The 26,023-nt window shown below is 36.9% G+C and overlaps 3 protein-coding genes across 13 annotated transcripts in view; 1 reads left to right on the forward strand and 2 right to left on the reverse strand.

Moving 5' to 3' along the window:
• Positions 1–2,981: 2,981 nt before the first annotated feature.
• On the reverse strand, positions 2,982–19,164 carry ankhb (ANKH inorganic pyrophosphate transport regulator b). Its single transcript, XM_081373738.1, has 12 exons — positions 18,695–19,164; positions 15,855–16,071; positions 14,505–14,623; positions 12,951–13,034; positions 12,361–12,531; positions 12,038–12,172; positions 10,719–10,811; positions 9,592–9,687; positions 7,354–7,483; positions 5,634–5,757; positions 5,380–5,479; positions 2,982–4,028 (listed from the first exon to the last, which is right to left on the reverse strand). The coding sequence occupies exons 1-12, from the start codon at positions 18,788–18,790 to the stop codon at positions 3,888–3,890; spliced, it is 1,506 nt and encodes a 501-aa protein (XP_081229864.1). The 5' UTR covers positions 18,791–19,164; the 3' UTR covers positions 2,982–3,887.
• Positions 19,165–20,221: 1,057 nt separating this feature from the next.
• Positions 20,222–24,865, reverse strand: otulinb (OTU deubiquitinase with linear linkage specificity b). Of its 11 annotated transcripts, none has more exons than XM_081374889.1 (9): positions 24,759–24,816; positions 24,345–24,512; positions 24,002–24,229; positions 23,316–23,386; positions 23,107–23,213; positions 22,897–22,953; positions 22,639–22,755; positions 21,918–22,187; positions 20,222–21,329 (listed from the first exon to the last, which is right to left on the reverse strand). In XM_081374889.1, the coding sequence occupies exons 2-9, from the start codon at positions 24,473–24,475 to the stop codon at positions 21,072–21,074; spliced, it is 1,239 nt and encodes a 412-aa protein (XP_081231015.1). In that variant the 5' UTR covers positions 24,476–24,512; positions 24,759–24,816; the 3' UTR covers positions 20,222–21,071. The 11 variants fall into 11 exon arrangements, with proteins under 11 accessions (XP_081231015.1, XP_081231017.1, XP_081231016.1 ...); XM_081374891.1 differs by having other exon boundaries at positions 24,714–24,760; XM_081374887.1 differs by having other exon boundaries at positions 20,225–21,329; positions 22,897–23,037; positions 24,759–24,865.
• An 845-nt stretch (positions 24,866–25,710) lies between these two features.
• amph (amphiphysin) overlaps positions 25,711–26,023 on the forward strand; it is a gene marked incomplete at both ends in the record, with an annotated part of 29,147 nt that continues 28,834 nt past the window's right edge. The window contains one exon of the mRNA XM_081373917.1: positions 25,711–25,779. Within this exon, the coding sequence (XP_081230043.1) occupies positions 25,711–25,779 (69 nt within the window). The remainder of the gene's footprint in view (positions 25,780–26,023) is intronic.

Genomic DNA, 26,023 nt, shown 5'->3' on the forward strand with positions numbered 1-26,023 from the left:
AAGGAACTACTTGTCGTCGCGGACTTATTACGGGGGGTGCTGGGGGTGCTGGAGGGGCGGGGCGGAGCTTTGATGAAAACTGCACATTGAGTTGTGCATGAGGATAATTCCGAGAACTAACACCCAAATTATTTACACATTTTACAAGTTCCCCTCCACTGATATTTGTCTGTGGTGGGTGTTGGAAGGGGGGATTTTATAGGCTATACAACCTAAAAATAAACAAAAATGTAATAAATCCACAGAAGTCTTTATCATCCTTATTAAAAATTCCTAATAATTAAATTAAAACAATCTGACGATTGTTTTTTTGAGAATGAAAATGATTCCCTTTTATTGTACTGTTTGTTATTTACTGTTTAATTAAGTTATTTTTGCATTACAGTAATGCTGTCATTTATTTGCCTACTTGTGTATAATATGATCATCATCATCATCATGATAACCATTATTATAAAACAAATCAAGTCAGTATTATCAATGATTATCAAAAAAAGAATGATATAGTATTTTTGATCTTACCTGATGGATGAAGGAGCAAACATGTCTCGATTTATCCTCTCAGAAGTGAGTGTTTCCCTCTGGTGGCCATCTATAATAAATGCTACATGATTAACAGCCAATTGTGTGAGATTTAATATGATCGCTCTGAGATATTAAATGATTGTTATATTGAAAAGGAATTCAATATTTACTTTAAACCGTTTGAAGAGGACTTTAAACTGACCTTATACTAGTTGTGTCCTGGGAACTGTTTCAAATCTTTTTAGGATTGTTGAATGAATGTTTGGTGTATTGTTTTAATAATCACATTCTTATAATCCTTAATAATCCTTTACAGTATTGTGTTTAGAACATGTCGAAATGTATTGTACGCACAATACTATATAATATAATATATACAGTTCAAAGGGTCGGCAAGATTTTTTTATGTTTCTGATATTTTTTAATTAATTTTTGATCAAAAATACAGTAATATTGTGAAATAGTATTACAATTTAAAACAATTGTTTTCTATTGTACTATATTTTAAAATGTAAATTATTTCTGTGATGGCAAAGCTGAATTTTCAGCATCATTACTCCAGTCTTAAGCGTCACATGATCCTTCAGAAATCATTCTAATGAGATGATTTGGTGAAAAGGAAATATTCCTTATTATCAATGTTGAAAACAGTTGTGCTGCTTTTGTGGAAACTGTGCTTTTCAGAAAAGAATAGAAAGAAACAATTATGTAAGCAAAGTCACTTTTGACCAATTGAACCACATTCCAAAAGAACAAAAGCCCATATTATAGCACATAAATTTGTGCTAAAATAGTCCATAACACTATATTCCAAGTCTTCTGAAGCCATATTAGTAACTGTGAAAAACAGAATTTTGTTATTTACAAAAAATTGTGCCTTGCTTGACATCCGTGGTCCCCATTCATTCACTTGGACATTCTGCTATAAATAAATATTTTTGTGTTCCACTGAAGAAAGAAAGTCATATACCGGTAGGTTTTTAAACATGGTGCGAAGCAAGGCTCTGTTTATGGATTGCTACTTTTCAAGCATAATGACGCAAGATATATGGCTGAGCAGCACAGATTCATTAGGCCCGACCCTCTCGCACAGTTGGTCTAGGTCTACTACCAGACATACAGATTGATCCGTCTTTTCCTAATTTGCAGAATGCCAAAGGCCCATGTTTAGTCATGAGAGAGGGCCCTGGGTGTGACAGAGTGCTGAGGGCAGTGGGAAGGGCTTTTACATTGGGGTTACTATTAAAGGTTTTTATGTCAGAGCCAAGTGTGCACAAGGGAAAGCCTGACCCCATGGGAATGCACTGTACTGCGTTGGACCTTCAGCACTTCAACACGGGAGGAGGCCAAGAGTTTCTGAATCAAAGTTTGTTGACTCCAGAACAACTGGAAACACCAAAATTCAAAGAGATAGTTCAACCAAAAATGAAAATTCTGTCAAATTTTACTCACCCTCATGTCTTTCCAAAACTGTGACTTTCTTTCTTCTGTGAAACACAAAATTTCAAAATATATATTTAGAAAAAGTGTCCCATGCTGTTTTGGACCCCATTGACTTTGATTAGCTTATATGGACAAAAGCAGTGGAAGCATTCTTCAAAATATCCTATTTTGTGTTTTGCAAGAAAGTAAGTCACAGTTTTGGAAGTAAATGAAGACAGAATTTTTATTTCCAGCTGAACTGTATCACTTTAATGCACTAGGCATCATGAAATTACTATATTCTTATTACTAGTTATAAATTACATGATAATTATATATAACAACTATAATGTTAATTTATACAACTAGAAAATATATTAAATGCAGTAAGAATGGCACTTAACGCATTAATTAGAGCTAACAAATTAAAAATTATTGTAAAAAAAAAAAAAAAACACACATGGGTGAGGGGGGTGTGATCATCTAGACATGGCTCTAAAAGTACACTCACCCTTCCTTTTCAGATGTCATTGCAGTGTCAAAGTTGCACGATAAGGGGCGTCATTTCACCGCTATGAAATCAATGTATTTGCTCCCATTTTTACGAGTCACAATGCAAATTAGATGTCAATTTGATCTAATTTAGTTTACTTTCACAATTTTCTCGATATATGTGACATCTATAGTATAATTTTCCATTTTCTGTGTAGCAGACTTCTCATCAGCTGCAGTAAAAGTGACAAACACACCCACTTTTCTACATTTTAATAGAAGACAGAACATAAGAACCTCATCATAGACCACTTTAAACCACATTTTCAATGTTTAATAAGAGGACCAAAGATTTTTTTGAAACTGTAATAAATGTTTCTATCATTACTTTGTATTGTCCAGGAAATCTCTAATACAAGCTAAGCCAGACTTCACTTACTATAATCTAAATGAACAAACACCGTCTTAAGACACCCTTAACAGCTGTGTATCATTGTCCAATGAAGAACCTGAAAAACAGCTCACGGGGAGGGATCATTAATCAGACTTTAAAGTACTTTAATATTTTCCATCACGAACATCCTGAGATACAAAATAAATACTTCAAACAAAACAAAAAATACTTCCAATAGACTTCATTATGAAAACACAGTCCAATTCGTTCTTTTCATACAATATACAGAGTTCACAACATCACCCATACAAAATGTATCATATTTTATACACCTACAACATATGGTATGTATATTTAAAAAAATAGGTCCTCTAGATGACCCATAAACTCCAACCATTTGTCACTCTGTTTTCTAAGATGCCCATCAAATTCATTCTCAATTCAATTATAAAATATGTACATATATATATTTATATATATATGTATATATATAACCTCTGTTGACATTTGAGTTGGTCCTTGAAAGGTCACTACCCCTGAACCTCAAAAATCTTATCAAGTCTGTCCTTTCTGTGAAATAGTAGAGGTAAAGAAGAAGAAGGAACAGGAAATACATTCCAAGCGAATGATGTAACTCCATTTAGCATAGTCTTTCCTTTGAAATGTGTAGGACGGCAGCACATTAAAGATCAGCATACAGAAAAAATAAGTAAATGCACAACACTGCTTTGGTACAAATTAATATCTTCACTGTCCTGCATCAGAAGAAAAAAATCTCCTGACGGCAGCTGGAAGACGCATGTACGCATTTGTATGTCTGCGTGTGTACTGTAACAAAGATATGCTGCAGCGGACACCTGAAGTCTTCATAACTGATATCTAAATCTCCCTCTGTGTTTATTTAAACTGTGCACATTTAAAAGTGAGCTGCGCTCTCGCTTCGGCAGGAGGGAAAGGGCGGCAGCAGGGGACAGTAAGCAATAGGTACACTGCCCGAGAAAGCAAGAAGGCCCTGATTCCCACAATGCATCCTGCTCAGCCTGGAATCCACAGCTCAGTGTTCTTCCAGCTCTTCCTCATCCTCTTCTCTTAACTCCACGATGTCGTCCATGCGGCCCCCGGCCCTGACCTCGTTCATGGGGGCAGAGTCCTCCCCGTCAATGGTCAAGTCTTCATCCGAGTCTTTCTTTTTCTTCTGTGTGGGCAGAAAGTCATTTTACACCGACGCACTGGGTTTCACTGATTAAATCATTCATAAGCCATCCTTACATAATTTGTCATATCAAACTGAATGTGACATTTTATGATAGAATGGTTTACAAAGGTTTTACAATGAAATATGTGATGCAGAGTTTGTCAAAGGTAACACTTTGCAATAAGGTTAACATTAGTTAATGCATTAACTAACATGAGCTAACAATAAGCAATATATTGTATACAGCATTTATTAACCTTTGTTAATGCTACTTAATAAAAATGTTCATGTTCGTTCACAGTGCACAGTGATCTTAAAAATGTATTAGTAAATGTTGAGATTAACATTAGCTAAGATTAATAAATGCTGTAGAAGTATCTTTCATTGTTATTTCATGTAATTAGCTAAAAAAAAAAAAACCTTATTGTGAAGTGTTACCATGTAAAATTACAATTTAATTTACCAAACAAGAATGGAGAATTTTGTGCCACTATATGGGGTATGTTGGGAAATAGAGATGAGAAACCACATAGGATTTTTGAAAATAAGAGTTTTCATTCATGAAATAATAAAAATGTAAAGAGTACTTCTGATACTGATACTAATACTGTTCAAAGGTTCGGGGTCGGAAAGATCTGTTTACTCTCTTTACTTGCCAAGGCTGCGTTTATATGATACAGTAAAAACATTAATATTGTGAAAAATAACTGTTTTCTATTGCAATATATTTTAAATTTTAATTTATTTCTATGATGGCAAAGCTGAATTTGAAGCACATGATCCTTCAGAGATTATTTTAATATGCTTATTTTCTGCTCAAGAAATGTTTCTTATAATCAATATTGAAAACAGCTGCTTGATATTTTTGAAGAAACTGTGATACATTTTTCAGGATTATTTGCTGAATAAAAGTCTAAAATAACAGAATTTACTTAAACCTGAAAACTTTTGTTAAATGACAAACTGATATTTATGGGGGAACATCCTTGTTCTTAAATCTACCTTCATGATATAGTTGACCCTTGTCTTATACATCAGTGTGGTTTTATTGTGTTTACTTGTTCAGCCAAAAGTTCTTGAATTTTTAAATGAGCATACAAAATCAGTGCTACATTTATGTAACTGGACTTTTGACTGGACTGGACTTTATTTATTGAAATAACTACCCTCAGTCTCCTGTGTGTCTGTGCTTATAATACACAATACAGTATTGGAATGAACATGTCTGGAGATTCATGGCCATTGTGTTTTCGCAGAACTGAATATTTATTGCTCTTTTACTGTATTAACTATTCAAATAGAAAGCAACTTTAATCATCAGAAAAACCTACAGGCTTCAGTGTTATTGTACCTGTTTTCGGTAGACATAGCATGCTGCGATTGCAACCATAGTAGACTCCCCAAGGAAACCAGCCAGCAGAGATCCAACACCAAGTGTGGCTCCATGTACCCTGCACAATTTGAGCATAAAAAGCTTTCTAACAAAGTCTAATACATTTTAATATACAATTTACAAGTCTGATGCACTAAAGTACAACAATTAGTAATATGTATGTTTCAGGTTTCTACTTGGTACTGGTGTAGAATCACGCACAACACACTTACCCCATGTAAGGCAGCACTATGAGACTGGTGATGAGGACAATGATGCGGAGGACAGAGCTGGGTGCCAGGACAAAGGTTTTCTTCAGGGTCATGAGCCAACCAGTCAGGTGAGCACGAATCGTCACTGATGATAAAAAACAAAAGACAATTCAGTTCATGCAAATTCGGTATCAAGCAATCATGTGAACATGTTTTACACGCCAGTGATTGCTTGGCTATCAGTATCGTTATATCATAAAAGTTAAGTACAATAAAATTCGAAGGTACTTTGAGCTCTCATTGTGATTCTTTCTCTCTCAGTTTCTGTAAGCCTGGAGCATTGTAACTGAAGCATGACCTTTGCCTTTTCAAATGGACATTTTTTTAAAGAGCAACTGGTCCCCCCTAAGACCATCTGTCCATTTGATGATGCACTGCACATCAGACCCTAGATCAACCATTTTTGTTTGTCATGAGAAGGCCCCTGGAGAATTTGCAGCTACAAGACTTAACAGAAAGTTCTGCAGATTTAAACAGAATTTGAACATGGGTCATTCACAAAGTTCAATATACACTACTGTTCAAATGTTGGGGTCAGTACCATTTTTCCAAGAAATTAATACTTTTATTCTGCAATGATGCATTAATATGATCAAAAGTGACAGTAAAGGCATTTAGGCCTGGTTTCACAAACAGGGCTTAGATTAAACTAGGATTAGGCCTTAGTTCAATTAGGGCATTTAAGTAGCTTTTATAAACGTGCCTTAGAAAGAAACATTACTGGTGTGCATCTTGAGACACAACAATGGCACTGACATACTTTAAGATATTTCAGTACAAGTTGCTTTCAGTTGAACCAGCGCAAACATGCATTTTAGTCTGGGAATATCTTAAGCCTTGTCAGCGAAACCAAGGATTAGAATGTTATAGAAGATTTTTATTTCAGAGAAATGCTGTTCTTTTGAACTCTCAATTTATCAGATACGGTATATCCTGAAAAAATCCCTTTGGATCGTAAATCGCTTTGGATAAAACTGTCTGCTAAATGCCGTATATACCCGAATATAAGACGAGGTTTTTGTCCTAAAAATAGGCTGAAAAATGGGGGGTCGTCTTATATTCGCGATATAGACAAAATCACGGGGGGAAAGGGAGAAAGAACAACTGAATAAATATGAAATAGTGACTGAAACATGACCCATTAAGACAAATGATTTCGGCTATACTTGCATGTAAAATTAGAGAAGCAACATTCTGTGTTTAACTGAATTAAAACGCTGCTCCTCTCTGCCGCGCGAGACGCAGAGAGAGCGAGAGAGAGCGAGAGGTGCGCGCGCGAGAGATGCAGAGCGAGGTGCGCTAGACGCAGAGAGAGAGAGAGAGAGAGAGAGAGAGAGAGAGAGAGAGAGAGAGAGAGAGAGAGAGAGGTGCGCGTGCGAGACGCAGAGCGCAAGAGAGAGAGAGAGAGAGAGAGAGAGAAAGGTGCGCGCGCGCGCTGGAAGAGAGAGAATGAATTATCACTGCAATTTTCAAATAAAATTATTTTCTGTTGAAAACCAGATTTTTTCCACAAAAATCTCTTTTTGTCCCAAAAATAAGTCTGGAAAATGGGGGGGTCGTCTTATATTCAGGGTCGTCTTATAGTCGGGTATATACGGTGATTCAATGAAAATGTATCATGGTTTCTCAAAATTGTGTCAAATGTTTGTGTCTTTATGGAAATTTACTAAAAGTGCAATACCTGGAATGGGAAAGAAGGAGAAAATCCGTAATGGGGCGATACACAGCTCAGCAAAGGCTTGATCTACTCCTATGATATCCACCAGGATCCTCTCAGATATGTGTGGCGCCCAGAACACCACAAAACAGAGCTGCACAGAGAAAGACAGACTACATGAATGGGACTATCTAGAAAATCTCACACATAACATAACATAACATAACATAACATAACATAACATAACATAACATAACATAACATAACATAACATAACATAACATAACATAACATAACATAACATAACATAACAAAATAGGACAAAGTCAATAAATAAAATAAAAATAAAATAAAATATTCACTCACAAACCATCAATCAAACATCTATAGTAAAATATAAAGCAGTCGACAAGGGCAAAAAAAAAAAAAAAAAAAAAGTGTATTCCTAGTTATTTGTGTGAAAAGGCACCCTGATGGTACTGGTTATCTAGCGGAATGTAATATAGTAGTAGTAGGCATGTTAATTTTAGAGCCAGCACACATCTGGAAGCTGGTATATTATACTTACCCTGTTGACACAGCTATCAAAACACTATCATTTACACTCATAAGTGTTTATATCTATCTGGGTGGAGAAGAGCCTTTGAAATGTGGGTAACAGGGCTGGAATTAGAAGCGTATGCACAGATATGTATGGCCAGACATGTTGGCACAAGGAGCTGAGAGCAGATCTCAACACTTGCTACAACTCCTTAAAATCAACAACACAAGCCAATCATCAATGATATTTAATTAACAATAAAGTCCAAAGGGGAAATTTCTTAGCAAAATGTTGATATAAAATCTAGATGCCTTTGAGTTAAAATGTAAAGAAACCATAGTATTCATCCATAGTGGCACATTCATGCAACATTTCAATGAAGAAGCCATGTGGGCAAAACAATATAGCGCTTACATAAGAGATTAAACAGAAGCCTTGCTGTACTAATGACAGACTCATACTCATTCAATTATGATTCTCCCTCCACATCACTGACAGAGAAGTGAAATTATGGAATAAAAATGATCACTGTAGTGAAATACTAAGCAGGCTTTGATCTAGGCCAGGGATGGAAGATATGACCCGGTTACAGAAGCAGACAGCATCAATTAATCATTTAGCCTGACTCTAAAAGTACTCACAATAACAAAACACACTATCCCTAATTGCACTCCTTACGGCTTTACAACTATGTGTTTAGTAGATGAATAAGAAGCCTTTGGATTTTTGTCTATTGCATTTTAAATTCAGGGGACAAATGGAAGAATAAAAAAAAAAATATATATATATATATATAAAATATAAATTTTACTGATTACGCTATGTGGGTTTATTATACATGTAAAAAAAGTAAAAAAGTAAAAAAAAAAAAAAAAACACCAACCAAGTGCGCTGTAGCCAGATTTAACTACTGATTAGACATGACCCTATTTAGGGTGACCAGACGTCCCGTTTTCAGCTCTATTTTTAGTGTCCCGGCTTAGGAAAAAATCTTGTTTTGTCCCGTATTACTTCTTTCCTAAATTGTCTTTGCTAGGTGATCATAAACGGGTGCAGTAGTCTTCTGTCATGCGAGAATGGCTAATCAAATGTACTCATCATAGTATATTTTGGAGAACACAATTACCATCCAATCACAGTTCATTATGGATTAAACTTGCAGGAAGTGAAGGCGGGATATTAGAGAGCGCGGAGGAGATCAAGTCAGATGTGAAGATGCGTGTTTACATTTAATGAGGATCTTCAAAAAGAGTTTAACAAGTTATTATGCGCAGTAAGTTGTAAAAAAAAAAAGAACTTTTGGTATCGGGCTGAATAACACACACCAGATGCGCTCTTTCAGACTGAGCTCTTTCAAACTCTGCCTGAATTCAGTTCTCTTTGCGCCTGAATGGTCAAATACAGACACAGCTGTCAAAATACCCATCATGTGGAGTATCTCACTTAAATACAGTCAGTTACAGCTTAAGTGAAGTGAACTAACTAACTCTGTCTACCATGTTTAATTTTCGTGCTTTCCATACATGGGCTGTTTTGATTGACAGAAAGAAAGCTCCTCCTGATTGGCTAAACAAAAAATATGACTGCAGCCCACAGTCACAATAAACTCCCACAGCACCTTTAAAGTCCCTGAACTTCAGCAAACTGCAGTTACCAAAATATGAAACAAGCGTTATTAAAGCCAGACGGAGAACGAAGATTGAGAATGTGGATAAACTTACTGTTATAGAAAGAGCCAAGCAAACAAAAGTGAAGCGCTTGATGTCGGATTTTGTCACAACTGCACTGCTGCTGGCCAACTTGTTGCTCGGGTTATTCTAGAAAATGAGAAGAGAACAAAGACAAACAGCAGACGTGAGGAAAGCAGTTCATTTCTTCTTTATAATGTACAATGTTTTGAGCATTTATAATGTACACTATCATTCAAAAGTTTGGGGTCAGTAAGATTTTTGTTTTAGAGAAATTAATACTTTTATTCAGCAAGGATGCATTTAATTGATTAAAAGTCACAGTAAAGATATTTATTATATGAAAAAATGTATCACTGTTTCCACAAAAAAATTAAGCAGCACAGCTGTTTTCAATATTGATAATATTGATAAGAAATGTTTCTTTTGAACAAGAGCTGCTGAAAACTCAGCTTTGCCATCACATGATTAAATTACATTAATTACAGTTATTTTGAATTGTAATAATATTTCACAGTATTACTTTTTTTTACTGTATTTTTGATCAAATAAATGTAGCCTTGGTGAGCATAAGTGACCTTACTGAAAAACATTTCTTTTTCAAATCTTACAGACCTCTAACTTTTCAACAGTAATGTAGATCATCTTTATCCATTAACAAAATGATCTACGGTTGGCCAGCCACCTGCAGCCAGAGAACGTCAACCCATTTCCCGTGGACTTCCTAATTGTGGATCCTGAGTCCTTTTTCTTTGGGAAAATATCCATAAATAACACCACACCACTGTGCGCCTTTTTAATTACAGTCTCTGGAACTCTAGCTGCAGGTCTGTCTCCATGAACCCACTCTGTTTACCCAAAAAATAATTGCTTTGTCATAAAGTAGAACAAGATAATAGACATACTGCAGTATTAGCACGAAAGGTGGAAGATATAAACTAATTTTGTCATCCCTTGAGACAAAGTTAGACAGTGTGGTATAAATTAAAAAGCAAAAAACTGCACACTGATTCTTTTTACTGATCGTTCAGGAAGAATACTGGGAGGAGATGATGAACTTAAGTATATATGCAGAGGATGATCAGCATTAAGCATTCTGAGTAGTGTATGTTTAAGGATAAAAAAAAAAAATGTTAGTTGAAATAACAACAAACACTTACCTTGTCAAATGCAGGGTAAACAGCTCTGAGTTCAGTGAGCCAGCCATATGGCATGTGACCCACTGGATATGTTGCTGTGAGAACTGCAACAGCCTGGAAAACAACGGAAAGATGATGGTAACATTAAACACCCACAATCTAATCTGTTTATAACGAATGATTCTATAGCCGAGTGACGTAAAATATTTCTGACATCCAGGCACCAAACAACTAAAGTGACATTAAAACTTGTTTTGTACAGTAATTGTTTAAACCTAGCTTTAAAAATAAAGCAGGGGAAAAAATGGTAAAGTTGGTCCATAAATGCAGCACTCAGGATGCAAAGACCCAGTTATCCCACTCTATGATGAAATGAGCACTATGAGATTAAATGATTTTTATTATTATGTGTTATTTTAGTATTTATTTGCTATTACTGTATTTCTGTCATGACAACTCTCTGAGAGATTGGCATGGTAATGGATATGGAAATGTTCATGTATTTGGTCTTTGGTCATTCTTCTAGTAAAAAGTAGAAAGACTTGCTACTGCCAATACATTCACAGACATTGCTGTGAGCATGTAGGACATGCTGCTGCTGCACATGTAACATACATTAAATAACCCCTGTAGCAGATATACACAGGTGGAGCTGGGGAAGGTGGAGGGTTTCTGAAGCGCGCTGCAGACTGCAAACAGCAACACTACTGGTATTTGTTTAAATGTTGCACTGCAGCTCAATGGCCGCTGATGCAACAGCAACCAATCAGTTGCAGTATGTAGATGATGCTGCGATTGCTACCAAGTGAGTTAAGGACCTATCAGCCTGTGTTATCTAGAGTTTCATGAATTTTTTTCATTTTAATTTTAGAGTAATTTTATTAGTTTTTAAAAAAGTATTTATATTTAGCTTTAATTAATTTTTATTTCAGTTTTAGTTTTATTAATTTTAGTACTTAAACTTATTTTTGTACAAGTTTTTCATTTAATATTTATATTTTATTTTAGCTTTCAAGTACCAAAAAAACAATTTTTAATAGTTTTAGTTAACAACAAAATCAAGTCCAACTCTGTTTACATCTGACAGCACTGCTTAAAGTAAAAATAGATTGCAAATTGGTAATTAAGAAGAACTGAAACATTTCCTCCATTCCTTCTCAGCATATTTTCATAGCAAAAAAATATGCAGAGCTGCTGAAGGCTTTCACTATGTATAGCTAAGTTTAAATATTAGCTACATATTCTCACATATGCTGTATCTAAATGACTGAAAATAACGATTATGACTACAAGTTGATATTTAAATACTGTAAAGGCATCAGTGCTTTTGCCAGACTAACCTCTGTGGCAGCTGTGCTTCCTTTCAGATCCCGTGACACAAACAGGTTGACGATGGGTCTGCTAATCCGCTGCGTAGCCAGGATAAGAGCCAACGGCCACCAAAAGCCTAGCATCTTTTTAATAGTGGCATCACCCTATTACACAGAGTGATTGACAGTATATAGCACACATTTGAAGGGGCAGAGCAAGGAGAAATGAGTATTGAAAAACAATAAACTGACCAATGTAGCTTTGATACTAAACTGAGAAGGACAATAGCAACACATTTACACAATAAAATGTCAGTTGGGTGAATTGGTGTAAAGAGAGTCAATGGACGTACCCCAACCTCTGGCCCACTGGAATCAGGGATGTTGTCATGAACGGTCCTGTAGTACCCCAAACCAACGATAGTGAAGCGTACCAAAGCTCCCATATACAGAGAGAGAATTGGGATCAACAAGGGCTCCACACACTCCAAGTGACTGTGGAGCAAAATAGCCACAAATACAACCTAGAGAGAGAGAGAGAGAGAGAGAGAGAGAGAGAGAGAGAGAGAGAGAGAGAGAGAGAGAGAGAGAGAGAGAGAGAGAGAGAGAGAGAGAGAGAGAGAGAGAGAGAGAGAGAGAGAGAGAGAGAGAGAGAGAGAGAGAGAGAGACCCTGTTTATAATGACTTATAATGATAAATATCGCCATTCTCATGACACATACAGACTATTATTAATTCAAACCCAAATACATGATAAATAACAACAACTTAAACCACAGCTATGAAAAGCATTGACATTATATATAACCCATTATATCACATTATCTCACCTTCAATTATCCTTTATACACAACCGTATTCACATTCACAAAACATTGAAAATATAAACAACACTAACATATCAATACAGATTGTAAATATGCATCTGAAATCATGCATTTACCTGTGCAACGACATCAGAAATAGAGGCACATCCCACCAGGAGACTGTGCTTGTGCTTCAGAAGGATTCCAGCATGGGTCCAGGCCTGGAACCAGAGACAAGAGCTAATATCAACTGTCACTAATCCAATCCACTTTTTTTCCTGATGAGCCTACTGCGTTTTAGATTATAGGAGGCACTTCCAGTTTGGGAATGTTGCACTCAAAAAGACTGAGACAAACCAATTCAAATCATAAGGTTCAAATCATGTACACTACAAAACATTACACAAAAACATGTGCTACAAATAATCCTTATCCGCCAGTGACTAAATAAGCTGCAAGATTTCTTTCATGTTCTATTTTTAGACGTCAGCTTGATATTTTTTAATGTCTAATTGTCAGGGCTTTGTCACTTCTGTCTAGAGTATTTCTTGGTTCTGTGACAGAGCTCTGACACTCCTGTTTTGTCATGTCTCTCTTGTCTGTATGCCTTGTTACATGTGCGCGGCGTGGTGTTTGGATGATGTTCTCTTAACCGTATGTTGCACTTAACTATATTTTCCTTTTGAAGTGATTCCAATCATATTTTAAGCAATTCAAAACCATCACGGTGAACAGTGTGCATCTGATGTGTCTCAGCTGAAGGAAATTTATCATTATTTATCAGCTTTAATATATCAGCCCAATTTTTTCATTGGGATGATAACAATAACATCAAAAATGGAAATATATCAGCCGATACCGATATGGTGGCCCATATATTGTGCATCCCTAATACAGTGCATTTGTTGTCTGTTCTATTCTCCCAATTTAATTTATGATATATCCCATGAATTATTCACTGAATGTACTAAGAATCTCTCGTTTTTCTCCTTCCAGGTTTGTTTTCACAAGGCCGAATTAAAATGTAATTGTCTCCCGTTTTCATTTCTAATCTTCACTTCTTTTACATTTTTAAATTTCTATTTAATGTGTGATGGTTAGAGGGTGAGTAGGATAATGTCATCTCATTGTACCAGCTTATTATTGCATCCATAGAGTGAACCTTTAACTGATTGTTTACAGTTTAACAGAAGATACTCCCATAATTTGCACAAAGCATTATGGTGTGTTGGAAAAAGCTGGATACAATTTGTTAATCCAGGCCAAGGACCCTTTAGTAGATAGATAGATGGAGCTGTTACATATTATATTAAATTGTAGGGTGTATTTTACTCATATAGTACTATATTGATGCATTTGCTTGCATATTATATATGTTTATGATAACATTGCAAAGCCATTAAAATAAACGTTATTCATCATGACTCATGTAGTTTTATATTAAAGTATCCACTACCATTCAAAATTCTTGGGTCTGATTTTTAATGCATTTATCTGATCAAAATATTCAAATTAAGGAGCTTGATGGTTTTCCAGATCTTAATAGGCTCTGATGCCTGGCTGTACCACACGATTAAACACACATACTCTCTGCCCATCTGTGCCAGGCAGACGAGCCAGATCTGACGGTCAGAGCAAGAACTTATTATGACATTACGACCGAATATCTCCAGGAGTGGTATGTCACTCACCATGGCGTCAAGTAAAGGAAAAGCAGCCAGATAGAAAAACGCCCTCCGGGTCTTACTCCCCACAGACTCATCCACATGATGCAGTTGGTTAATGATGTAATAGCCAAGATTTGTGTAGGCTAAACAAGGAAAAGTTATAACAAGATTAATTTATCAATAATGTACACAAACGACATGCAAGGACACAGAAGTTCTAATATTATATTATATTACTCTGGGATAGGCATCCCTGTGACCCTACATAGAATAAGTTGTGGAGAATGGATGGATAATATAATATAATTTTAAAAATAACATGCAAAGACAGAAGTTCTAATGTCTCCCATGTCTTTTCCCTTTTTCTCAGTAATGTGTGCAGTGACGTGATCCACAGATGGATGACAGCTCTACAAAACTCAGAGACTGTGCAAATGGGCATAACTAAGTCTGAGACCGCACGCAAGATGATGGAGAGTGACCATGTTATGTTAACAGACTATAAGTTCTTCATTTAAAAGCACATCATTAAGTGCGGCAGACAGGTGTTGGCATATTGGTTAAATATTCATGCCCTCCTCCAAGAGGGTGGTGGTTTGTATCTTATATCCCTCGAGGTTACCCTGGTAACATTCTTTCTTCATGGACTCATAGCAATAACTGTCATATGGGCACTGCGGAGCAGCTGAAAATGGCTGATTTTTTGCTTTGTGTTTAAATGGCTATTTGTGTAAATGCAAATGAATTTGGGGTAGATAAACTGACGTATACAAGGTGAATATCCTTCATTCTTCTAGTAAAATGACAACTTACACTGTAAATTTAGACTGTTTAAAGACGATTGGACCGTTTTTAACCACAACCCACAAGCTTAAGTATTTGTAATTTGGTAAATATGGGTGGCAGAACTTATTTCCTGCTGAGTAGGAGTGCAGTATTTTGCCCAATTTGTTTAATGACAATATAATAATAGAGGACGAACGAAGATCCGAAAATAAATGGCAATCTACTACCCCCGTGAGTTTGGATAGTTTGTTTGAGAGAGGCCTCTCCATTCACAGGGAGTACACTGGACAGGCATGTAGTAACCTGGCAAAAAAGCCTTTCCGTCAACACAGCGGATGAACCGTGTTTGGAATATAATGTTCCTTTGTGCAATGACTTTTCCAGAGAATGGTTACATCTGCCTTCTATGAGTAGAGTCTGCATGATTAAGACCATTTGAGGTCCTTCTCCAGTCATAACACCGCTCACTAAGTCTACCATCATGACATATTTGTTTAGAAAAGTGCAAAACAAAACGGTGTGCCCTGTACATTTAGTACAAACTCATGCAAGAGGTGGAGTGAGGAAATGATAGACTGGCAGACTGACCAATGAGAGAATGGAAAATGATAGCCACGGTTCCTGCAGCGACCATACAGAGGACCGCCTTGGTTCTGTCCCGTTTGCTGTTGACAAACACCAGCCCTACGTTCTTGAAATCACTCATAGGGCCTGTGAAGAACTTCATGAGGGAGTAGGCCAGACCATAGCTGGCCAGCATTTCCACAGCATCCTCTTTGACTGCTGCTATTCCCCTGTTTAAAGCCTGTTTAGGAAGAGAGAGAAATTATACAAATTGATCAGAAACACCTTTTTTTCCAGCATTACAGAAAAAACAGGCAAGCAGAGTGATTAAAAGAATCCAGATTTAGTCGCATTATCGATTTTCTAAAGTGGAGGGATGAATTGAAATGGTGATAAACTATCACTCCTCATGGGATTCTTTAACACAAAGAGGGTTTTATACCCAAGATATACAGCACTACCCCTGAATCAACTGACTAAATGCCTTTCATGGCATGTCCCCCAGAAAAGGATCTAAATGTGAGGACTGGTATTTGCTACGCTGGATAAGTTTGTGTTACACAGGACCGCTGGCTTCTCTCTCTCTTTTAAGCTGAATATGTGTAAAAAAAACAAACTTTAGTGTGACAATGCACCATGTGCTGCTAAATATCACAGTATAAAAGTCTGTACACTGTCCATCAAGGAACATTTCTAAGCAGAAAAAGGAAGAAGAGTTATAAGATTACATTTATTCATGGACTTTTATTGAGATAAACACCTGAAAAGTGTGATCAGAATCAACAGTCAATGTAGTCTCAAACCTCTCAGAGAAAGTGGAGATGGAGTAATTCTAAAGTGCCTCAATGATAACCGACTTTATTGTGACAATAAAGCTGTAAAATATATCCAGAATATATCTCCGTCACATGAGAAGGTGATTTGTAAATGTGTCAGATGTTAAACTTGTTGGAAAATGCTGAGGTGTACATAAGTTCTACTTGCTCTTCAAGTTGTAGGTGTTACTGCACAATTAAATAACCTTTGCTGTCCTGTCCACGACTCTAACCTGGTGGCACCATTCTGTAATATTTTCTTTTTAAGGAGAACATTGCTTATGTTTAAATCTTAGAAGTCACATAATTAATAAGCAGCAAGTCCTGTACAATAAGAGATAAAGTCAAAAGGACACATGAATGTACGCTTTTTTTCCTCCTTATCTGCTGCCTTCTTCTGACTCTTTATCTGCCACTTCATCTCCAACGTCTTACAACAATGTGCAGAGAGATAATGGATGTCTGTTAATGTGGGCAGACGGGCTCTTAGAGTTCCTGCTCACATTTCTTCTTTCTGCTATAAGTGATTCTGAAATTTTTATTTTGTATCTAACAAAAACGAAAGGCAATATTTCATTCCAGTTTTCCCAAAATCAAATGAATTCTTCAGCATAGTGACTTGCATCCATCAAATTCATTCTAATTTCAAAATGTTCTTATTTTTATGATCTTTACTTACCAAAAAAATCATTTGTCATCATGACAACTGAGGGATTGCATCAACACTCAACATTTCTTCATCAACTGTCAATTGCAACATCTGGATCAACCGATATGGCCAATATGTTTCTAATAACTGATATTAAAAGCCAGTTTATAGATTTATTTCTGCTTTTTAATACAATAACTTTTCATTATACGACAACGCTAAAATATTATAAATATAATAAAAACATTTAACCATTATAATTATTATCATGTAGTTGTTAAGCTACTGAACTGAATAACATTTGAAGAGTTCAGATGCAAAAGCCTCAAAGTGCCATCTGAAATGTTCTTCTAGAATGATCATTTTTATTAAGCTTGTATGTTTAAGTTTTTCACTTTAATGGCAATTAATAGGTCATTTTCATTGCCATTAAAGTGAAATAACTGAACATAAAACATACAAGCTTGATAATAATGATCATTCTAGAAGAAAATTTCAGATGGCACTTAGAGGCTTTTGCATCTGAACTCTTCATTTATTCTCCAGTGTGAAATGTGTAGCTTAACAATTACATAATTATTAATTCTTTTGAATAACAGCCATTTATTTTCCAGTGAGAAGTGTCAAAATCCAAACAATTATGAAATAATGCTATACAATTATTTTAAAACCCAATATCAAAACACCAATTATCGGTCTGTCTATAATGCCCTCAAACATTCAATAAAAAAAGTGATTGTGCACAAATATTTGAGTTAAACATGACCTTAAACATTTTAAATAGCGTGAACAATTTTTTTTAATCTTTGGAACTCATGAAAATGAGAAAGATTTTCCAATGTTAGAAATTATTTAGTATAACCTCGGGAAGAAACATGAGAGCATCAAAATGAGATGTGAATTACATGAATAAAATATTTGATCACCCAAGGGTTTTTGTAGCCAACCCATTTAAACATACAGAGACTGCGATCAAATAAATAAATTCTGTAAGCCGCAGTACATTTGTTAATGGTTGACAAAAACAAGGCCAGTTCACGCAGAGGTGAAAACAAAAATCAGCCCATCCAAAAGTGCACATTCATCTCTGACAGATTGCTTTAGCATTGTTCGGTGTGACACACGTTATTGGATGCGCTGTATGGCCAGCTGTTGACGAACACAGCTGATCGGCTCATGTTGTTTGTGATGATGCCCTGTTAACGAAGGGCCGCTGTTTGCCCGTTTCCTTACGAAATAAAAGCACATAACCTACGTTAACATACTAAAACGTTACATGCGCGAGCCAGATAAACAGACCTCTCGAGGAATGCCATTGCTGCAGTGCTCAGCTCCAAGGATACACAACCAATCTTACGTCACGAAGTGCTGTTTTTAACGGACAATTCATTCACACTTGCCTGTTCGCCGAGGTCGATGGCTATGTTGGTAATGGCCAGCGGCACCAGGAATCGGATGAGAGGCAAGTAGTGCGTGAGCGCTGGGAATTTCACCATGTTCGCCGGGAAGATAGCGGCAGCACTGCCAACATCAGCTGCTCGGTTCTGGAAGGATGAGAGGCCGGTCACCGCCTGTCGCGTTCTGAGTGTTTTCTAGCAGAAATCCACCGAGATCAGGTCCGTCCCTGCCCTCCTACACAACAACAGCATCATAAACAATGTTCTGGTGCATGGGAAAATAGGAGGGTCACCAGAAATTTCTGCTGACGGCTTTTCCATTGTTCAGCCATCAGTGGAGAGGAAAAAGATGCATATAATCGGCCGCGGCGATTAAGTGCGGCACAAGCCATATACATGGAGTCGCTCGGCCAGCCGCTATTCTGCTGTAGATGGCCACTCTGTTTACTGTACTTAAATCATCATCCTTCCTTAACAACACGTGGGAGACGGTCGCTGCATAAAGGCCACTCCTCTTCTAAACGTCACCTGCTGCGTGCAGGGACACATACACTGCTGAACAACACACACGGATGTCCAAAATTGAGTTCATTCTCAGATAACGGCTTAATGCCAGAGAGGTCTGGGCACCGCGCAACAAGGGGATGAAATGGCCGTCCTCGTCTATATCTTACCTGGCTGGCTGCATGTTACACGATAATTTGACCTGAAATGTTAGCGCAATAAATAAATATCAAACTGAGACAAAGACATTTTAAAAACAAAAATTTAGTATCGCTTAAGAATCTCAGTGAAACACGAACATCTTATTTGTCGGCCAGCAGGTGGGGCTGCGGAGTAGGCAAGTCTTATGAGAAGCGAGAAGCACTGCTGTCGGTCAAACTGGCAATTAAAGGGACCGTTCACCCACAAATCACAGTTATGCATACATATCATATCGTTATGACCGTGACCGACATCTCCTTTTGTGCTCCATGTGAAAGTATGACATCTGCGCAGCCCAAAAGAAACTTTTGTTAGCCTATATACAGATGCAACTAGCAAAAATATAATTTTCGGTCAAATTAACAAATATATTGAATAGCTCAATAATTTCTCAACCATGGGGGCTGGGGCCCACTAAGGGCCTCAGCAAACCTCCAAGGGGGCTAAAGGACAACTTAAAAATATTTCAACTAATAAATTATTATTAATATAGACCAGTCCTGTCCCTGTATATCTACCTATACCAGCAGAGTTCAGATCCAAATACATGTCTGTAAATATCAAGTGCTCCCAAGTATAGGTCTCCGCAGGACACTAATAGCAGTTACCAGATCAGTGGGCGAGGCCATAAAGAGGGGGATTTTCAGTGCTCCTGAAGATTTTACATTTGCAGGGAGGTAGATCTTCAGGAACGGGATTGGAAACACCTGATATAGACCATATTATGCTACTTCTGCATTGCATTGGTTCCCATTAATTACAGGACTTATTTTTCCAAGCGCAGATTGACTTGGCCAGTCAGAAACATACTGTATGAAGGTGCTTGTAAAACATGCTCCAAAATATTTTATAGATTTTCGAATGATACTTTTTTGGCACAATAAAATGTAAACCTTACAAGATCAAGAGATGCTGCTTTTAGCCATTATGCTCACAAAATCTGAAACCATCGACAGATTAAAATCAGAAAAGATTCCTGCATTCACAATTGCTAAATAATCTCTTGGCATTTCTTTACTCTTGCATCATGACATTTCATTAAAAAGTTTCAGTGAACAATTAATTTGAGATGGAGGCGGCCTGTTGTAATGCTGCATGCTTGCTTCATCAGATGCTTGTAAATTATTGAGCTGTGGCCATTTCTCATTTCCTGCCCACGCTGTGAGTACATTGCTCTTCAAAGTAATAAATGGTCAGAACGTTAAGATGACGTCATCTGAAGAAGGCAGTACAAAAAGATATAGAAACTAGTGGAAGAACACAGAGATCTTAAAACGAATGGGACACTAAACTAGCTTAATGTAATACCTCAAAATCTAGAAAAGCAAAAGAACAAGTCTAGATGTATGGTAAATTTGTTATTGTAATTAAGCAAAGCAATAATTAACCTTGTAAACTAATGAAAATCATTTAAAAAAAAAAATCTCCCATCCCAGCTGGAGGTGCAGCTATGTCTCATATAACCACTGCAAAGATTTATTTAGAAATGCATCCTTTTATCCAAAATTACATTGGTAGCAGAATAAGGATAACAAATCTTTACATTTATCAAAATTAAAACAAGAAAGGAAAAATTATCCCAAAACATAAATGCAAGAACTGCAATGTGGAAAGCACAAAGGATTGTACAGTAACTCCTGAGTTCTGTAGATTGTCTGTGATTGCCGTATACTCTTTAAAGATGTGTAGTTATGTTTGATTGTCCATCTGAGGGTTGATTCCACTTTGGCCTACCGCGTTCATCAAATTTGGAAGACTTTTTGCGTACGAGTGCATTGTAGTGTCTGTCATCTTCCGTAAGCAAATATAGAAGAGGCCAGTCTTCCCTGTGGTCATTCGGGTAGTATGTGATAAACTCTTCTGTGTCACACTTATACAGCCGAACGACCCGGATCGTCTGTTGAAGGGAATGACCCAGGAGGCACATCTCCACCTAAACAACATTACATCATAAAAATACGATCACTTCAACCATTTAAACAATGGCATGAATTAAAGGTAGGGTAGGCAATATTAAAACATCTACATATATCTTCTGTGGAAGTCTCAGGACCAAAAAATGTTCATCCAATTGCATAAGCTGTCCTACCTGCCGGTCAACATCTGCATTTCCATACCACAGCACACCCTGCTCGCGCAGACATCACACATCATCAGTGCGTTTCATGCTATGCAGAGTTGTAGACAGCCTTTTACAGGACCTTCTGTTACAGTACATCCTCAGACTCGGATTTATATGTTTCTATGTCAGCACTATCAATGGCCAAATTAATCTGCAGCAGTCAGGTGGTACAAGTAAGAGCACTGTAAGCTGTTTACGTTCACTATTATTGTAATGTTATGTGCTTTGAGACATGATCTCATGCTTTCAAAGCTAGCTTGCTACTGCCTCTCTGAAATTGCCATCCCTACCTTTAAATTACAGTAGTATAATAACAGTCTCTAGTAGTTATTATTCATTTATGACTGGTCCAGAATTAAATAAAGTGAAAAGTTATTTTGTAAACAATTTTTTGCTCACCTGTTCCAGCCCACCACTGAATCCTACATGTCTGAGATGGTTGGTGAGGAAGGTCTTGGGGCCTTTGGACGAGTCACGAGCAAAGAGGAGCCAGCAGAACTCTGGTACGTCAGAGCCCTTCTCCATATCTGAGTGCAACTGAATGGCAGTCCTCAGCATCAAGAACTTCAGCGCTTCCAGAAGCTCATACTCCTCATCATGACCTCTGAACACCAGCTGGCACATGCGTTCCCTCTCTTCAAGAGTTTTACACTCAACAGCCTCTTGCCACTAAAGAAAATGCAATAAAATATTATTAGATTACATTTATCGTGTTACTAATTATTTAAATTTCAAATGCTGTTCTTTTGAAATTTATATATTTATCAAAGGATCCTGAAAAAACATGCATTGCGGTTTCCACAAAATATTAAGCAGCACAGCTGTTTTTAACATTAATAACAATAAGAAATGTTTCTTAAGCACCAAATCAGCATATTAGAATGATTTCTGAAGGATCACGTGACACTAATGATGCTGAAAAAACAGCTTTGCCATCACAGGAATATAAATATATTTTTAAATATATTAAAATAGAAAACAGGTGCATTTAAGTGTAATAATATTTTACAATATTACTATTTGTTTCAGTATTTTTGATCAAATAAAAAATACAGCATTTGTGAGCATAAGAGACTTAAATATTCATACATAAGCAATGAAGAAAAATAACAAAAGTAACCTTTTTCTTCAGTAAATCCAGACATCGTTCAAGATGCTGTACTGTGCTCGTCTTCCTTTCAAATGGAAACTGCCACTCCTTAATAAAATCCTTATCAGAATGCATTTCTTTTGGCCACTATAACAAGACATTCATAATGCATCAAATTAATTTAACACATAATAACATTCTATATTAATATGCTGCGTTGTGCAAGTCCTGAATTAGTAGGGATGTAATAAGGATGCCTAATGTCTAAACGCAATAAGGCTAAATTACCTTAATGATGTCAGAGTGCTGTAACCAGGCAGGAAGCTGTTTGGATTGGCTGAGCACCTGGAAGAGTGTCGCCCTCAGGGCACAATAGTTATCACCTCTTACTATGCATAGATTGAATTCACTGGCTATTGCTTCATAACCCTGAAAAAGATGCGGATGAGAGCAGGCTACTTTAATAAACACAGAAATGTGCGAGAGAAGAAGACTCACCTTTCGGATAAGCTGACTTTTAGTGGTATTGCCTTTCCATTCTCTCTCGCTGTAGGTTTGAAGATCCTCGGCAGCTGACACACTGCTCTGGGCCTCACCAACAGCCACTGATTGGAGAATAAAGACACCTCTAGCTCAGACAAAAACAGCCTCACAGACATATCTCCCAACATTTTAATACAGATTGAACATTCAAAACTGGCCACTACCTGACTTTGACTGGTGCTTCTCCAGCAGTTCTTGTTCTATTTCCTCTTCTCCTCTGTACAGGTCCAACTCACTAAGAAACAATAAGACTCTTGACAAACTAACTTTTGTCACTTCCTAAATCTAGTAAACGGTGCATAATATTTGTCACATAACCATATATTTTATGGTTATGTGTATATGTATATTTTATGGTTTATCTCTCCTGCATGTGATTGAGTGATGCGGAGAAAAGTGGTTAAACACTGTTCTTGCGTGTCAAGTTACATTTTCTACATAGCAAGTAAAAATAATTTTATGTCAAAGCAAACTTAATCTGTTATAAAAATCTATATTGTACATATTAGTGAATTTTCATTGTATAAAACCATGTAAATTATTTGACCAAAGATTAGCTATTAATTATTAAAAAAAGCATTTTACCAAAACTAAAAGTGATAGTGAGGGTTTTTTTTCTTGAAATCCAAATGTAAAATTTGAAATGTAAATTAAATGTAAATGTATTCCCAAATGATTTGTCTTTCTCCTTGACATGACAAAGCTAGTTTAACCTCAATTTCACATGACAGTAGACATCCAGAATTATCCTTAGGAGTATTCATTTTATCTTCTGTAATTTATTTTTGATTGAGGAGTACTTTACACAGCCATACTGCACTGCATTGAATCAGCTGACAGGAAGAATTACCCTTTTTCAGCTTCAGCAGGCCTTGAAGTCTTCATCAGATGTTGCTGGGATGAATTAATGTCACTATGAGAAGATGTGGCCTCCTCCTGAGCACGTTTTTGCATACTGTGGGTAGATTCAGAGCTTCTCTCAGGTCCAGGAGAATAAGCATCCTTTCCAGCAGCCCGGCCCTTCACTTCTGCTTTCTGACCTTGAGTGCTCAGTGTCGATCTAAGTTGGGAGGCCCAGCTATGTCCAACATGAAATAACATATGCTTAGATATAAAATGTTTACAATTGACAAATATTATAATAACTTTCAACTTGCAATAAAATAAATAAATAAATCAGGACTATAGCATACCAATGAATCTTTTTGGCTTTTTTACTCTGACTCTTTTGGCCAGAATCAAACTTTGTTTTTTTGTTCATGGTTTTGACTTGGTCAGTTTGGCGATTCTGCACATCCTTCGTACCTGAATCATAATGCCACATGTGCAGGGAGGTCCAACCTGCATCTCTGCATGGTGGGCTGATGCATATGGGAAATACAAATAAATACTAAATATCAAACGTGAAGCTTGAAGGTGACTACCTTACGTTTGCGCACTTCTCCACATCACAATGCAAACAAACAGAAACACTTCCGCATTCAATCAGATTCCACAATATCATCAGTGACATTACCATTCCAAATAGCAAATAATTATTATTATTGCAACGATTTACTAACCACACTCAGACAAAACTGCCAACAAGGCGCTTGTATTTAACTTACCTGCCTTAACTGTCCTCCCGAACGGGGACTATACAGAGTCTACAAATACTTCCGGTGCGAGGGGGATTAAGGGAAATGTAGTTTTCCGGAAATTCCGGCGCGCAGCCGCTTTGTGTTGGCTTGTTTGTTTATGAAGGTTTTGTGCCTGCTTACGGCATAATGTGGCATGTTTGGTCTTGTTAGTGTTCGGTCACCATAGCTCAATAAAATATGACCGTTTTATCGGCATTTAGTGGTATTCCTCTTTTTCTGGTAACACTGTTTAAACATTTGCTGTAATATTTATTTATTTATTTATTTCATTTTTTATATGTTATACATAAATAAACCAATATTGAAGAAATGTAACACTACCTAGAAACACCAAAACAAGTTGCCTGTTTTTCAGATCAGGTATATTAGAGCCGTTAAATAATCCACTACTTTTTTCATCCACTAGATGACAGCATTTAGTTTATTCAGAATTGTTGTAGGGCAGGCTATACAATTTCTAATAGTAATGAATAAAAATAGGGGATTCTTTATATTATATGGTCTAGCTACTGCATTAAGATAAATGAAACATTAGAAATAAAAAATGGAACATAAAAATGCCGTTTATTAACATTTCTTTAAAAAAAAAATTGGGTGGTGAATGTGACCACACTGCGCCTGTTTTGCCTTCGCCATCAAGGGGGCATCAAAAGTATGCAACAGGGAGGGATTGGAGCGTAAAGTGTGAGCAAAAGAGTGTAAGATACAAGCAACCACACGAGATGCAGTAGAGCACATTACTTGCGACGAAAAAATTGTCAAACATATTTGATATCCACCATCTTAATATTGACGAGTAGTTTGGTGAGTGTTCTCAGTGGCGCGCGCTGTGGCTTTAAATGTCGCTCCTCCCCCTTCGCTCTCCTCTGCTCTGGAGGTGCTGAAACGTCGCCTTTCTCGTCTCAGAGCACTAGCAGCCATGGCTGAAATTAAGACGGGTATATTTGCCAAAAACGTCCAAAAGAGGCTCAGTCGGGCACAGGAAAAGGTATGGGTCTAATAATGTTCTTATTTGTGATGGATCAAAAAACGACTTGATTCTTACAGGACGTTTGATGAAGCAAAAGGCAGCATTTTGTCTTCGTGGAGCTTGTCCAGCAGATGCTCCGGGTAGGGGGAAGGAGATTCAGGTGTGCGATTGAACCTGAAATATTTTAGGTTAGAGGAAAATGCGTTTTCATTTGTCCTTTCTCACATGCATAGTTTACATTTTCAGTGCATCAGAACTTCAA

Source organism: Scardinius erythrophthalmus (genome assembly GCF_964197995.2).
Source record: "Scardinius erythrophthalmus genome assembly, chromosome: 9".
NCBI classification, from domain to species: domain Eukaryota; kingdom Metazoa; phylum Chordata; class Actinopteri; order Cypriniformes; family Leuciscidae; genus Scardinius; species Scardinius erythrophthalmus.